Genomic DNA, 14,328 nt, shown 5'->3' with positions numbered 1-14,328 from the left:
ACCACCTCGATTATATCTCGATAATGTCTGCTGGACGCGGATGCTTTAACTGCGGAGGATGTACGTGGCTGACGTGTTCCTGATTTTCTACCTCCCTGTTCTCTTGGGAAATTTTTCAACGCTGTTGAGCGCTAATATCTTGCTCACCAACATTTCCTTCGGCTCCCATGCTACTGTCGGAAGCTGGATCTTCTCTTATCCTGTACTCAATTCCATTCGTAATATATTGATTTTGATTGTAACATCTACAGTCGGACACCAGGCTAAAGATTGCCCAAAGAAGACCCCTACTTGGTGATTGTTTTTCCATTTTCCGCTCTCCGCTGTTCTCGCGCTATCGTCGGAATCCGAGATTGACAAGTTTTGCGTTCATCTAGCTACAACTGTGAGATTCGGGCTTGTCAAGTAACCGCCGTTCTCTAATCGTCTTTGGTTTGATAGGCGGAGGCGACGGTCATGTTTCCCGTGACTGCACGCAAGAGGCAAAGGCTAAGACCTGCTACAAATGTGGTGAAGAGGGTCATATCGTGCGTCGTAGAATTACCCTGCTCTCATATCAGCAATTGATCTTTTCGTTCAGTCTAGGGAATGTCCTGACAGCACCAACTCCAACTCCGGATATCAATCAGGTAGCGAATGCTACCGCTGTGGCGAAACTGGGCACATCGCGCGCGCATGCCCTAAAAACCCCTCTGGGGGTGGAGGCGGTGGACACAACCATAGCGGAGGATTTTCCCAGAAGACTTGGTCTGTCTGACCTTTCTTCGTCGGAATTGCCTTTCTAACACCTCTTGCTTTATTTAGCTACACTTGCGGTGGCGTAGGTCATTTGTCGCGCGACTGTGTGCAAGGATCAAAATGTTACAACTGCAATGAATTTGTAAGCAATGTTTATGCTTCCTCGTGTCAGGACACTCACCGAATGCTTCGCATAGGGTCACATCTCTCGAGACTGCACTCAGCCACAAAAGAAGGCATGCTATACATGCGGCTCTCCTGGGTAAATCATCTTTTCGCATTCTAGATCGAGGTTTGACTGTATCTTCACAGCCATATTTCGCGAGACTGCCCGGGAGTTGGGGAGGCTGCAGCCTAAATGTCTGCGTTTGTTGACTGTGGTGCTTGCTTGCTCAATGTTACCAATCATCTTTTTGTTGACGTGCTGATCGCTGCCTTGCTACGTATCGTAATGCCCCAATGCAATTATCTTGCCATTATTGTACTTATGTATGTATCTCGAGTAATACGCAGTATTTGTTCTTGCAGTGTCTTTTGGTTTTGAAGTCATTGAAGCGGTTGTCCCATGATAGAACGAGTGGAATTTCAAAGCATAAGATTTACTGACGATATCAAACACAGCTATGAAGACGTCAGGAAGCATCGGTGAATCGTGAGCGCGCGAGCTGTTGTAGCTGTATAACTCGTCTTGCAGGAAGAGAATACGCGTTCGTTATTGTGGATCTGGTACGTTGATGTCGACTTCGTTGGCCAGCAACATATATCAGCTTAGATCAGCTAGCCAGTGGATTTGGGAGGAAGGAACAATCGCTGAATTGTGAGTTGCACTATGGCCTTTAATACCTGTGAGTACTGGGGAGGTACATGTAAAGCCCTGCCTGCAAGTAGGACTGTGGAGGTACTTGGTGATTACATAAATTAAAAATTAACTCTCCTCGTCTTTCCAAACTTTCGTATTGACAACTACCGTACGTGTAGTATGCTTTAAGGTATTTTCTCTTCCCTCCGTGAACGTGGGCTAGCGACTAGCGCGGATATTCGGAGTGAGCGCTCCGCACAGCTACGAAGCCGTCACAAGGTCTTCGTGGATAAATAGACCCAAGTCTCACAGCTGTGCGCTATTCTTGCTCTTACAGTCAACAGGTTCCTTGATTAGCTGTCCGCAGCTCCTTAGTTCTGCCTTTCCGCGTTAACGAACCCTCCCGAGAAGGTAAGCACGGCTCCGTAGTTTTGGTTCTCAAGCAGGTTTCTTATATACAATCACTTAAATACCTGCCTTATCTATCGCTATCGGTTCCTCTCAGATGATCATTGACGAAAAGTGGATGCATCCACCACCACCACCTTACTATCGCCCTCCTCCTCCTGCGTTCGCAGAAACAGCAGCAAATGCTACCAGCAATGGAGATAATGCATTGGCAAAGCCAACGTTCTCGACGCTACCAGCACACCTCCTGCTGCAGATTGTCTATTCGACATTCCCACAGCGAGACGGGCAGTATGAAGGTGAAGGAAAGATTGAGAGACAGAGATTGAATTTGTATTGGTTGGAAACTTCGTTGCGATTGGTGAACAAGGCTCTTTATACCGGCAAGTATCCTTCAATGCTGATACCATATCTGTTTCACAGTTAACCTCCCTGTTGTCCAGCTTGCATGCACATACTACGTTCCACTTATCTTCCAGCGTATGAGTCATTAATACGACCACCATATACCTCGGATCCATTCTCGTCATCTATACTAACTACTTCAACAACGTCAGATTCAGCACCTGTTCATCGTGAACTTGCTACTCTTGATCTCTTCATAGCCCTTCTGGCACATGAGGATCTTCTTCTGGACGCGACATCATTACATCTTCCAAGAGAAGAAGCATACAAGGATTTGTTTGACATGGTGCAGCCTCGGAGTAGGTTAGAAGATCTGATTTTGGAGGAAGGAATCAACGCGGGTTTAGTCTATGTAGGAGATCCGCCGCCGCCGCCACAATCATCAACAGGACACGCCTCTGATGACCTTGAAGCTGTCGTCTCAGCTCGTCCAGAGGTAACGGGTATAGAGGTACCTCCCATAAAACCCAGTTCGGCAACTTCTCCTCCCTCTCCCCATTCATCTCCACCTCCAACAAAACACTCATTCAATCCCTTCTCTCGATCGTCATACATCTCCTTAGCAAAATCCAAAATTCGACGAACATCCACGCCTCCCTCTCCATCTACGCCTACAAGTCCTCATGCGAATGCCTCTAGTTCTATTTCTTCTCCTACGCCTATGAGTGTGGACTCTACATCCCCTAATCATTCCTCAAACGAGCCACTCAAATACCGAGTAAATCCTCTTCCATTTGAAGCACTTAGTGTTTCATTCTCCCCGCGGAGAGTGGCACTGGTTTATACACCTGCTATATCGGCTGTGTCGTCTAATGTGGCAGCGTATAACGGCAGTACGTTTGGTGCTCTGAGCGTCAGTGTGACTGGTCCAACCGCCGCTGGTGGTATGAAGGCAAAAAAGACTTTGGTTGAGGTAGGCAGAGCAAGGGAGGAGAAGTTGGAGGTGAGCGCAAAACGACTCGTTGAGGGCTTGTATGAGGCTATGGCTGCCAGTGCATTATGAGGATTTCATCAACACCCTGATCTATCTTTCAAAGGGTCTTGTTATGGGATCATTCGTAAGTTGAAGGGGTTATCACACTGTCTCTAGTCGTAAAAACGGCTGCGCCATTCTATTATAACTGTAATGCGTACATAGCCCTTGTTGTTGAGCCTTCATCTGTTTAAAATTGTAGTCAATAAACACTGTCCTTGTCCGAACCCGACATGGAACGGATTGTAACGGCGCGGGATTGATAGGCAAAACTAATCACGAATGACAGACAGCCCAAACCGGCTCTATAGCACCTTCGTCCCTTTTTTTCCTCCTCCTCCCATGTCCAGTGTTTCCTCCTTCCCTCGTTATGATTTACGAACCGGCCTGTACAATACTCTATTTCTCATCCATTCCGCTTCCTCGTTTCGGCTACTGGCTCTTTTAGGTATAATATTCCGCTTAGATCCCGTCTCGGCAGCTCCAGCAATTACCGCGCAATTCCAACAACGAGATGACCAGAGCACAAGTTCCTCAAGTTCATACAGAATATGGGTTGGTTTGGTGTTGTTTATCGAACACTCAGATAGCTAATCCATGTTCAACTAGGTTCCAATACTTGTCGTTGTCCTCGTCGTGGCTATCATTGCACTCTATGTTTATTCAGTCAAAGCGAACAATGGGGGAGGAATTCCACGAGCTCTTTCTAACTTCAGCCGTGCTGCAGCGATTGGCACTGGTACAATGATGCCCACAACTACTGAGCTCACTGCTGATCAATTGACTGGAAACGCCAGTACCACTTCAGCCAATGACGCGACCAATGCAGCTAATCAAACTAGGAGAGTCCGTAGGAATCGAAGGACACCGTCTCAGATATCTACAACTTCGCTACCGGTATATATGAAGGAGCCCGGAGAACAGGAATTGGTGATCATTCGGTGCGTAAAGACCCATAAATCGTTTACACCTATCGACCGACACACACTTTACAGGGGTCCTCAGGATATGGAAGATGTACCTTTGGAGATGCCACCTCTTCACGAAGATGGAGAACAAGAGCGTTACTCTCCTGTGCCTGACTCTCCTCAACATATGCCACTGCTAGATGGTGACGACGGTGCAGTGGCAGATGACTCTGCCGCAGCACTATTACCCGAAGCCCACGAAGAGCCTCGTTCCCGTAGCAATGATGCCGGACGTAGACATAGTGGCGGCAGTGCCCACACAGGGGAATCGAGTTCGTTAGTCCGCGTTGAAACTAACGCTGAGACCGAAAACCCGGATCCCCGAGGAGATGCGCCAGCTTATTTCGAGGTAGTCGATCTTAATGATGAAGCCCAGCAGAGACCTCCGATTCCGCCTATACCGTCTTCAGAACCCACTCCAACGAATAGTTCAATGACGGCAGCTTCATCCACAGCTTCAAGAGGGACATCGAGCAGGCGATCGCTGCGTAATCTGTTTGGCTGGAGTGGCAGAAGTCCAATGACTCCTCCTGGATTGCCATCGACTTCAGCACAATCACATGAACGGGCTGATTCCGGTGGCGCGCTTTCGCTAGTGTCCACAATGTCTCGGCCGTCTACCTCGAATCGTCGCAGTCATCGACCTTCACAATCATCTTCTTCAGTCTTCAGCGTTGTAAACCCCTTGAATCGCAAAAAGTCTTCCGCGACTCTCAGTTCCAACCATCTGACTTCCCCTTCGTCAATATCTCTTGCTTCCATATCTGCTCCACTCACACATACCGTCGTCCGCACAGAGTTCACGTATCCAAAAGCCGGGCCTACTCCTGAACAACTCAAGTTAATCTCGAGTAGAGAGGCATTTGCCAGATTTGGAGTCCCGTATGGGAAAGATGCAATTGCGTTCGCTGCTAGTACGCAGGACCTGAATCCACCCCCGGAGTTTGAGAGCGAAGCGGGTACATCTTCTTCGTCCCCACCAAGGTCACAAAGTCAGACTCGTGTAATGGCTAGAGAGTCTATTGGCCGCTCGAGTGAGAGTAGCGGAGAAAGCAATGGGACAAATGGGTCGAGTAGTTTAGAAACTCCGGAAATCCGGGTGCATGAGAGCTCGCGGCCTGTATCCCTTTCCGTAGAGCCTGATACACCAGCTACTACTGTCGAATCTTCATCACCTAGTCAGAAGGAGCCCAAGGTATCACATTTGACGCAGCCTTCCCCCTTAGTTGACTCTACTGTCTCTTCCAAAGACATCGTAGAGATTCCTGGAACATCAAGCGAAACGCGGATATCTTCTTTAAACCACTCTCCGAAAGATGATGTAGTACCTCCTTCACATTCTGCTGCACCTTCAGTCTCTCTAGCTCAGCATGCTCCGCTCGCCTCCCCTTCTACGCCAACAATATCTTCCAAACCTCCCCCGACTTCCTTCCGCAACCCACCAGCCTCAGAAGCCCCTGCGCCCAGTCTCCGTTCCGAATCCCGCACTTCCTCTTTCCGATCCTTTGAAACTGCCAGAGAGTCGGTGAATGAGCATGGCATCCTTAGTGTTGGTTCGGGTTCGGGAACGCCAACAATGTCGGATTCAGAGTATTTCTCTGAACAAGAGACAGAGATGGGCGATTCTCGACCTGCGACGCCGATCACTCAAACGTCAATGGCTTTGCCTGTACGCTTGCCAGATGGTCGGGATTCTTCTTATCATGTATTAGAGGGGACAGATACTACTATTCGAGCAACGGCTTGATTGGATTTAGGATAATCGCGCTTCCTTCAGCATGTTGCCCTGCCCATATATCACAATTGTCACTGCCGTCTCTTACATTTATTATCCTATATCTATCGACCGCGATATCTCCTCACATACTTGATTATATTGTTCTCTCGGTTTTGTGCTTCATCTTGGGTTTTTTACATTCCACATTTCTGTCTCGGTACCTTTTGTCTTACAACGCTTTCTGCTCCCTGCATTATTGCTTTGTTCGCTTTGTTCTCTTAATTTTTCGTCCCCCTTAATAGGCCGGTGATGTCTGCTACGTACAACTGCCTACGATTTCATGCCCCCGACGTTAGGTTGGCTACGAATTCTTCGTCTCCCCTCTCATCATACTCCTCCTCCTCTTCCCACTTTTCTCCCCCGCTATGCAGCGTCATTGTACATTACTCCAAAACGAAACACATACATAGATTCAATGTGCAAAGAACAAGAACCATATAGCCCGTGAGCACCTCATTCTGTTTGGTCACTGGCCAAACAAATGTGCAGCTGCATAACATTGCAGATTTAGTCGTGAGATAAATTTCCCTTCCTTTCTTCTTGTGGGCCGACTGAGGACTCCTCAATCTTCAGTTTGCCTTCATGTGTCTTCTACACTTCCCGCTTTGTGGAGAAAGAGATGATGCAGTACTTCCCACTGCACAAAAAAGCGAGGTTTTCCTGTCCTTGAGATTCAGACTGGTTCGATAAACCATGCATCATGCATGGGTAGCCTCTTACGACTGCCTCATGATTTCAATGGAATTGCTCAGCCAAGTGTCATGAGACTCGCCTATGGGGGTGATTCTGCATCATCGTATCACAGAATTTTTAACAACAGAGAGTACCACGATGTTACTGAAGGGTCGAAGATTACTCTACATAATCTTGACTGTCGTCGGCGGAGAATCAGCCAAATCCCAAAGGTCTTATCGATGTACTGACAAGATCACTATACATATGGTTTTATCTCCCTCGCTAATACTAAATATCGGAAATCCGTTACGTCCCGTACCACGGTACACTACATATAAAAGTTAAACAGAGTTAAACGTTCCGCAAAGCGTGGGGTAACACAAGCTCTCGCGGTTGCATCTTCCACCCTGTCAAAAGATGTATGAGCCCCAGCTCTTCCTTTATGGCGTATGCTTCGTCACTGTACTCCTCGCAGTTTCTCAGTTCGGGAAATCATTCCTTGATAAGGTATTGGCAACGTTCCGGAGACGTCAGAGCATCGATTATTTCAAGCTATCTGGGGTTCCGCCTCCAAAACCTTTACTTGATTTCAACGTCGATAAGGCCCAAGCCCGTCCATATCGTCCTTTCAGATGGTCGTACCACCAGACAATGTGTTAGTGCGCTCTCCCTATTCGTAATAACCTCAAGAAGTCTGAGTTAGTATCACTACTTGTCAGCTCTGAAGAAAATGGAACCAGATTATTGGCTCGAGTTGGAATCGACCTACAAAGAGCGTATTGCACAACGAAAGGTGCTTCACGCAAAACACGGGAAAATGATCATAGACGCCCTTCCGGGTAGTGAGCTCGCCTGTAGAGAGCTCATGGAAATGGCTATCCAGTTCCTTTGCGTGCGTTATCCGAAGCAATTCAATTTTGACGGGCGTGTTCTGTACAACCGTATATTGGATACTCAGTCTAATGTGGACGAAGAAGACCCGCTGGTTGTTCTCAATAACAATGTACCGGAGGACTTCCTGTTAACGCTCCCGGATCCAAAGACTGGCCTGTATACGATGGTGGCGGGAGTGTGCTGTTCCTCAATTGGGTGGAATGTTGCGACGAAGATCGGTAAACCGTTGAAGGAAATACATGACGTCGTACCAGACTACAAGGAGAAGATGGAGTTTTCCATGGACAGGTCTGTTTTCTATCTATACCGGAAAATTGTTCTTATCCTCTTATTCTAGGTACTTTTCCAAGATGCCCTCAGATAAACCGATACAACGAGGTTCTTGGGGCTTGGAAATAGGTCAACCACTTTGGCTACAGGACGGTGATCCCCATTTTGCTGTTCGTACAACGCAGGATCCCAACTTGAAGATTGAGGATATCTATCTTCGTGTAGACTGGCAGACACTTCGAAGGTTACCGCGGTCAAGATCTATCGTGTTCAATTTCAAGGCGTTGTTCACACCATTCTCCAGCTTTCGAAACGAGCCGTACATCCCTCACCTCGTGTTAAAGGTGCTCACAGAAGGGAAGAAGAACCTTATGGACTACAAGGGGACTTGGCATATCGAGCATAAGGTTATCCCTGCCTTGGAAGAGTGGTGCAAGGAGCAGGAGGAAAAGGGTTGGGTGCCAGAGAAATGGGAAGTCAGAACCTTAGACGAGGATCCCTATTACCCTGGTTGGAAAAAAACCCTGTAAATGACGGGCAGGTCGCTTTGAAGGGCTGCAATAACTACACCTTACGATCTGACAACGATTTTGAGGCAGATATCGACGAGTCCCATAGAAGAATGCACCCTGCACCTCGACCGACCGATAGTGATTGTCGTTTATTGAGATCCCAAATATCACGTCTTGATCAGAATATTAGGAAATAGATAAGTTTGTTACATAGTTGGCAACGAGAAATCGAAGACCCTAATCCTTTTTATCACTTATCAATTCTTCGTGCAGCCATGATTCTCGCCATAGAGCGGATGCCGCGAAGGCTGCACCAGGACCGACAACTGGAGATGCCAGCAGGTTCCATACAAGTAGCACAAAGGTCTCCTTTGTGTTTCTGCCAAACCAGAGGGTAGCCAATAATGCGGAAAGCAGCCCAAAAGCAGCGTCCCATTGAAGAAGATTGAGAGCTTGAAGTTCTATCGAGGTGGAGGACGGTAAGACAGTTATAGATGGAAGCATGAGAGCTTTCAGCTCCTCGATACCTCTCGACGTGATGAGGGTGATATGCATGGAGGATATCAAAATGAACGACAAGATGTAGAAGCCACGAATAATGGAGAAGCCTGATTCAGGGTATAAAGATGCAGGCCTCACAAGAAGATGCAGACTTGTAGCAACAGAAATTACGATCGGAAACACCTGCCAGATAGCTGTAATGTAGGGATCTTGGAGTATGATCATGCATCCGGTCAGGATAACGAGACCAATGAATATCCCAAACATTATAGCCTGTGCATGAGCTTTCGTGACCATCGTTTGTCGCCCCAATGAAGGGAGTCTCGAGGCACCTGACAGGATGAATAGCATCCAGTAGACAGAGAATGTGGCTCCAAAAGAAAGAAGTTGCATGACTTGGAAGAAGACGACAGGGTACGCCATTAGAAAAGGCCTTTTGAGCCTGGATGATTCAAAGTAGGCATGACCCGTAATAGGAACAGCGGAGAGGAGAAAGTAGATTAGGAATGGGGCGACCTCTGGGCCGAAGGACGCGTGAAAGAAGACTATGATGCCACAAAGTGTTTTGTCTATGGGTTGGATCCCTGTATATGGTAAAGAAAAGGGCGCTTCATCGGTAGTGATATTCAGACATGGAGCAGACAGTTTATCGAAAAACCCGGACGCATCACCGTGTCCTGCGATGAAGTTGAATGCGAGAACAGTAAGAGATGAAAATGTCAGCAGCGCGACAAGGTCTGTAAGTAACATTCAATTAGCCCATGTTTCCTTGCGATACAGAACATTATCAGCGTACTAGATAGCCTGAATAGCGCCATGTTTGCAAAAAGATTTTGTAAAGGTTCGACTTCAGTCTTAACTGCTCAGAGAGCAACACAGGAACCGGTTGAGATCGCAATTTGAATACCTGTTGGGGGTTGTTTGGCAACAGCTTTAGTCGCCGTGTTGCCGATCAACGCCGTGCGGTTATCGATGTGCTTGCAAAGCAAGTTTATCTGAAAGACTCTTAAGACTTACTCTGAATCCTCTCCTCCATATCATCAACACCAGCAATCTCAAGCACAAGACCTCCGAACCCTCACGAAGGGATTTCGGCCTGGAAACAGGCTCTTATCAAAGCGTAGATATACCAATCGGCAACACGGCAACACGGCGACTAAAGCTCTTGCCAAACAACCCTCAGCGGGTATTGCGATCTCAGCGCTTTTATCATAGTACAGGCGCTTATAATTCATTTCACGTGATGATTATTACGTCAACTCACTCTCCCTTCTCCGATGACCTCTGAGTTGCAGACCCTGTTCGATCCTCAGACCTGCACTCGCAAGGGTCTGTGTCCAGTTACTGACATAAGGAACAAAGGAGATCCTCTAGAAAGCCATTCCTTGTATTTCGAACAACATGGTTTTGGTCCAGAAAAGATCATCTTCATCATGGGGTGAAAACATTGTATCTTGTCAAGGACGCATTCACTCATCCGGAGAAATTTTAGATTAAACAGCAGCTCTTTCGCTTGGCTTCCTCAAGTGAAACACTTTTCTCGTATACCAAAATACACTGTGTTGGTATTTGATAATCGAGGGGTCGGTAACAGTACTACTCCAAAAGGACCTTACACGTTCGTTATTTTGTCATTGTAAAAGTAAGCTTCGGTTCAAGCTTCGAATCAGTACAACTGGCATGGCAGAAGATGCCATTGCCCTCCTCAATTATCTTGGATTTACCGAACCAAGGTCAATACACGTCGTAGGCCTATCGTTAGGTGGGATGATATCCCAAGGTACGTGGAATTTTCTTCAGGCGTATTTTTAAATCTTATCAGTATGTCCAGAGCTTGCTTATCGAATTCCGGAGCGCATGATATCTTTAACGCTTGGCGTCACTACTGCAGGCGGTCATATTTGGAACAATCTTCCGCCGGTAAGTATCGAATAACCTATATGTGTTTGTTGGGCTAAGCTTCCTCCAAATACAGTGGAAAGGCTTCAAAGCTTTGCTAAGGTATATCCCTGTAATGATGATATCTCTGCGTTTCTCATATGTGCTTGAAATAGGATGACATTTATGAAAGATCCCGCTCAAAAGATACCCATCCTACTTGATCTCCTTTATACTAGCCCTTGGATAGACGAAAAGGCAGTAGACGACCCGAGAGGTAGAACTAATCGAGAAGTCGAATTCGAAGTCAGTAATTTCACAGTATCCGTGTAATAATGAACTCAATTCACTTTCTACAGAGCTACGCACGGCGATTCCAAACCACCCGCCCTCAAACCCTAATAGGCGCACTTTCCCAAATGTCTTCAGGGCTCACGCATCATGTTTCTGCGGAAAGATTGCGGCAGATTTCCAAATCCATACCCAAAGTCACTCTAGCTACGGGTGATCAAGACAACCTCGTCTCTCCTGATAATACTATATATCTCAAGACGCATATGAAAGAGGCGGAAGTTGTAACATTTGAAAACACTGGACATGCTATTCATTATCAAAGGCCACGAGAGTTTAATGCAATGTTAGAGCGGGTGTTCGAAGAGGGACGAGAGAATCTTCATGATTTGTGAACGGTCATATAAACATGAATGAATGAGGTTGAGATTATACTTGATCTTTATATTTATTGTTTCCAGGATATTTGGGTAACCTTTGTTTTTGGTATATCGGTGGAGCTATAAAGATCTGTGCCTTGGAGGACTGGCGTGAAAATATTTAAAATTGTATCTCTGTTGCTTTTGTCGTTTTCAGAGACAAACTTAGCGGCGTTTCTCAACGAGGTCAAAGCGAGATTTTGCACACACGTGCCAGAAGCGAATTAATATTCTTCATGTTCTTTGACTTGAATATCCCCGTGAACACAACCGCTTCCAGTTCAGGCCCTAAAAAAGGCAAAGGCAAACAGCAACAGGCTTCGAACTCTCCTCAATTTACTGTTGCTCAGCTCAACGCCATAGATGCACATCTTGATTTACTCGTTCACTGTAAGCTCAACATCCTGATTTTGTTTTTTTAATTAAACTGCTAATCTTTGTAACCACAAGTAGGATATACCGTGATATGTTTCAACCAAACAGTGAACAAGAAGATAGATCCAAAAATTCATGTAAATCCACTCAATGAATTGTTGGAAAAACTAAAACCTCGACCCGGTATCCTCTTCTTGAAACGAATTTCTGTGATTTTGGATGAAGATAGCGAAAAGGGATTCGGTTTGGTATGTGCTAATGCCACCAGTCTATTGGTTGTTTCCATTGATCAAGGGATAGATCAACGCAAACACTTCCTACTTCAACTCTTATGACATCCTTTCCCTTATACCGACTACTCAAGCAACCTTTGCTCTGGCCTGCCTTACACACACTCTTCCGTCTCCCCTCACAACTCACATAATCTCCATCCCACTCACGCTCCCTCGTTTCCCCTTTCATCTTAAACACACTCTGATCCGCACCGCTATCAAGAACGGTGCCGTCTTCGAAATAAACTATGTTGGTGCTTTGGGGGGAGAATCTGATTCAATTCTACTCGACGCTGGTGCTGCAGAAGCTAATGGTGGTAACGCGAAGCGCAATTGGTGGGCTGCCGCGAGGGAGTTGGTTCGAGTCACGAAGGGAAAAGGGTTGATCGTTAGTGGTGGAGTAGTTGCTCAAGCAGATATGCGAGCACCGCGCGACGTGGCGAACTTGTAGGTTAGTCAAATATGACCGAGAGCTCTGCTGATCAGTGTCATTGGTAGGATCACTCTACTTGGACTTCCGCAAGACGCAGCGCATGCTGCTTGTACCAGTGTTCCGAAATCTTTGATTTTACGTGCACGTAAGTAGACCACTATACTTGAGTTCTTTGTACTCAAAATGATTCTAGAAACACGCAAAACATACCGGGCAGTCTTCTCAGAGCCCGTGCTGGTTATACCTGAGGGTTATACTGCCCCTACTCAATTTCCGCCTGCAATATCTACTCAATCTCGTAATCCTTCCGCGCAACTTCCTTCAGTTTCACAACCGCAAACGAGTGGCGGTCAAAAGAAGCGACCTCGCGACGACGACATCGTGGATTCGAATCAGAAACAAACCGGTTCCGGAACATCCTCTGGCCCAATTGGTCAAAGTGGGGATAAAAAGAAGAAGAGGAAGAAGAATAAGGAATGAGGTAGAGCCGATGATCCAAAGCTACATCTTACGCAAACGAGAAATCTTCTATAGATAGTTTGACCGAAGTTTCTGTTTTCTGAGCTGCGATCCCGGCTCGATCCCGGGACAATGAAGTAGCCATTATGTAAGTTTTCATTCTACAGGAGTTTTCTACTCCAGCCTGACTGCTCATAACGTATCACAGGTAGTTTTCGAAATGGTTCGAGAATACTCGTTGAAACGGAATCCCGTGAAATATATCACCGTAGCCGAAATTGCAGTCGGATTCTCCTTAGACTGTAGGAGCTTGGCTCGAGAGATAAGTAGCTTGGCCAGCAATGAGATATATTACTTGCTCGAAAGAAGGTGATTGTACCAAGACGCTCGATTACCCCTTCACATTCCCTACTCGAGAGGGCCCATCATGCACATCGATGCGAAAAGAGGGAAAATCTAGTGACAACTTCGCCCCCTCTGCCACTAGTGCGTCATCATTGATTCTAAATATTCTTGATCCCTTCCTTATCGTTGATCATTGCAGGAAACTTGGTTATTCATCGGTTAGATGTCGCCGAATTTTCATATGGTGATTGGTCAGTCGTAGTGCTCGGGAAAAGGTCAACAACCCTTACTAGTCGCCGTGGTTTTCCCCTGAGCTCTACGGTAGTTCGCCCATGACAACTACTTTGGTACATTATTCGTTTCGGCCAATGGTGTATATTCGGGGACTCGGCGGCGAGTTTGCTTTCGAATCCGATAAGATTGTGTTGCGGAAGATTGCAGACCATAGACATAGAAGATGCTACAATGTCCAAGACGGCGTAGTACGCAGATACTTAAGGTGATAATAGGGTTTTCGATATCCTAGAGGATCCCTCCTCTCCCGTGTTGTTGAGACTCTTGATCACCGTCTCAAACACGGTTCTTGGCGCGATATTCGAGTTCTTCGTGCCAGCTCATGTGTACTGACTGTGACTATCAACAGATTAGATGTGGTCTGTCCAGGAATAGCTCGAAGCAATGTGGATTGACTCAATATAGTATTACTTCCGGCCCAATATTGTTCAATGATAGCGACGTGAATGCTGTAGGTTGCTAGTCGCTACATCGAGATTTTAGGTTGTATGCGGCGTATATTCCGAAAATTGTGCTTTTGGACACGGGTTTGTTATGTCGAAACATTACTTTGTCTCGTTCTGGTAGGGTACTCAACTGAATGACGTTTAATCTCTTGTTACTTTCCTTTCCAGGCCTCTAAATCGTCTATCTTCTATCTGG

General features: G+C 46.4%; 6 protein-coding genes across 6 annotated transcripts; 5 read left to right on the top strand and 1 right to left on the bottom strand.

Moving 5' to 3' along the window:
• The first annotated feature begins 1,665 nt into the window (after positions 1-1,665).
• Positions 1,666-3,566, top strand: C8R40DRAFT_1092896 (uncharacterized protein). The gene is made up of 2 exons (XM_046227570.1): positions 1,666-2,328; positions 2,389-3,566. The coding sequence occupies exons 1-2, from the start codon at positions 2,043-2,045 to the stop codon at positions 3,351-3,353; spliced, it is 1,251 nt and encodes a 416-aa protein (XP_046088985.1). The 5' UTR covers positions 1,666-2,042; the 3' UTR covers positions 3,354-3,566.
• On the top strand, positions 3,480-6,178 carry C8R40DRAFT_872684 (uncharacterized protein). Its single transcript, XM_046236509.1, has 3 exons — positions 3,480-3,878; positions 3,933-4,264; positions 4,319-6,178. Exons 1-3 carry the CDS (start codon positions 3,606-3,608, stop codon positions 6,036-6,038), a joined length of 2,325 nt encoding a protein of 774 aa, XP_046088984.1. The 5' UTR covers positions 3,480-3,605; the 3' UTR covers positions 6,039-6,178.
• Positions 6,179-7,160: 982 nt separating this feature from the next.
• Positions 7,161-8,437, top strand: C8R40DRAFT_1159350 (uncharacterized protein; the record flags this gene model as incomplete). The annotated part of the gene is made up of 4 exons (XM_046229868.1): positions 7,161-7,250; positions 7,278-7,398; positions 7,463-7,925; positions 7,975-8,437. The coding sequence occupies 4 exons, from the start codon at positions 7,161-7,163 to the stop codon at positions 8,435-8,437; spliced, it is 1,137 nt and encodes a 378-aa protein (XP_046088983.1).
• A 219-nt stretch (positions 8,438-8,656) lies between these two features.
• On the bottom strand, positions 8,657-9,738 carry C8R40DRAFT_1167947 (uncharacterized protein; the record flags this gene model as incomplete). The annotated part of the gene is made up of 2 exons (XM_046231108.1): positions 8,657-9,657; positions 9,717-9,738. The coding sequence occupies 2 exons, from the start codon at positions 9,736-9,738 to the stop codon at positions 8,657-8,659; spliced, it is 1,023 nt and encodes a 340-aa protein (XP_046088982.1).
• A 371-nt stretch (positions 9,739-10,109) lies between these two features.
• On the top strand, positions 10,110-11,665 carry C8R40DRAFT_1092884 (Alpha/Beta hydrolase protein). Its single transcript, XM_046227569.1, has 7 exons — positions 10,110-10,358; positions 10,413-10,538; positions 10,591-10,700; positions 10,752-10,840; positions 10,896-10,921; positions 10,975-11,104; positions 11,158-11,665. The coding sequence occupies exons 1-7, from the start codon at positions 10,198-10,200 to the stop codon at positions 11,482-11,484; spliced, it is 969 nt and encodes a 322-aa protein (XP_046088981.1). The 5' UTR covers positions 10,110-10,197; the 3' UTR covers positions 11,485-11,665.
• A 72-nt stretch (positions 11,666-11,737) lies between these two features.
• C8R40DRAFT_1143229 (RNase P subunit p30-domain-containing protein) lies at positions 11,738-13,533 on the top strand. The gene is made up of 6 exons (XM_046229492.1): positions 11,738-11,898; positions 11,959-12,131; positions 12,184-12,602; positions 12,654-12,733; positions 12,782-13,195; positions 13,256-13,533. Exons 1-5 carry the CDS (start codon positions 11,745-11,747, stop codon positions 13,066-13,068), a joined length of 1,113 nt encoding a protein of 370 aa, XP_046088980.1. The 5' UTR covers positions 11,738-11,744; the 3' UTR covers positions 13,069-13,195; positions 13,256-13,533.
• The last annotated feature ends 795 nt before the right edge of the window (positions 13,534-14,328 follow it).

Source organism: Lentinula edodes (assembly GCF_021015755.1).
Source record: "Lentinula edodes strain Le(Bin) 0899 ss11 chromosome Unknown C8R40scaffold_8, whole genome shotgun sequence".
In the NCBI taxonomy this organism is placed as follows: Eukaryota; Fungi; Basidiomycota; class Agaricomycetes; order Agaricales; family Omphalotaceae; genus Lentinula; species Lentinula edodes.
This window is presented reverse-complemented; position numbering and strand designations above follow the sequence as displayed.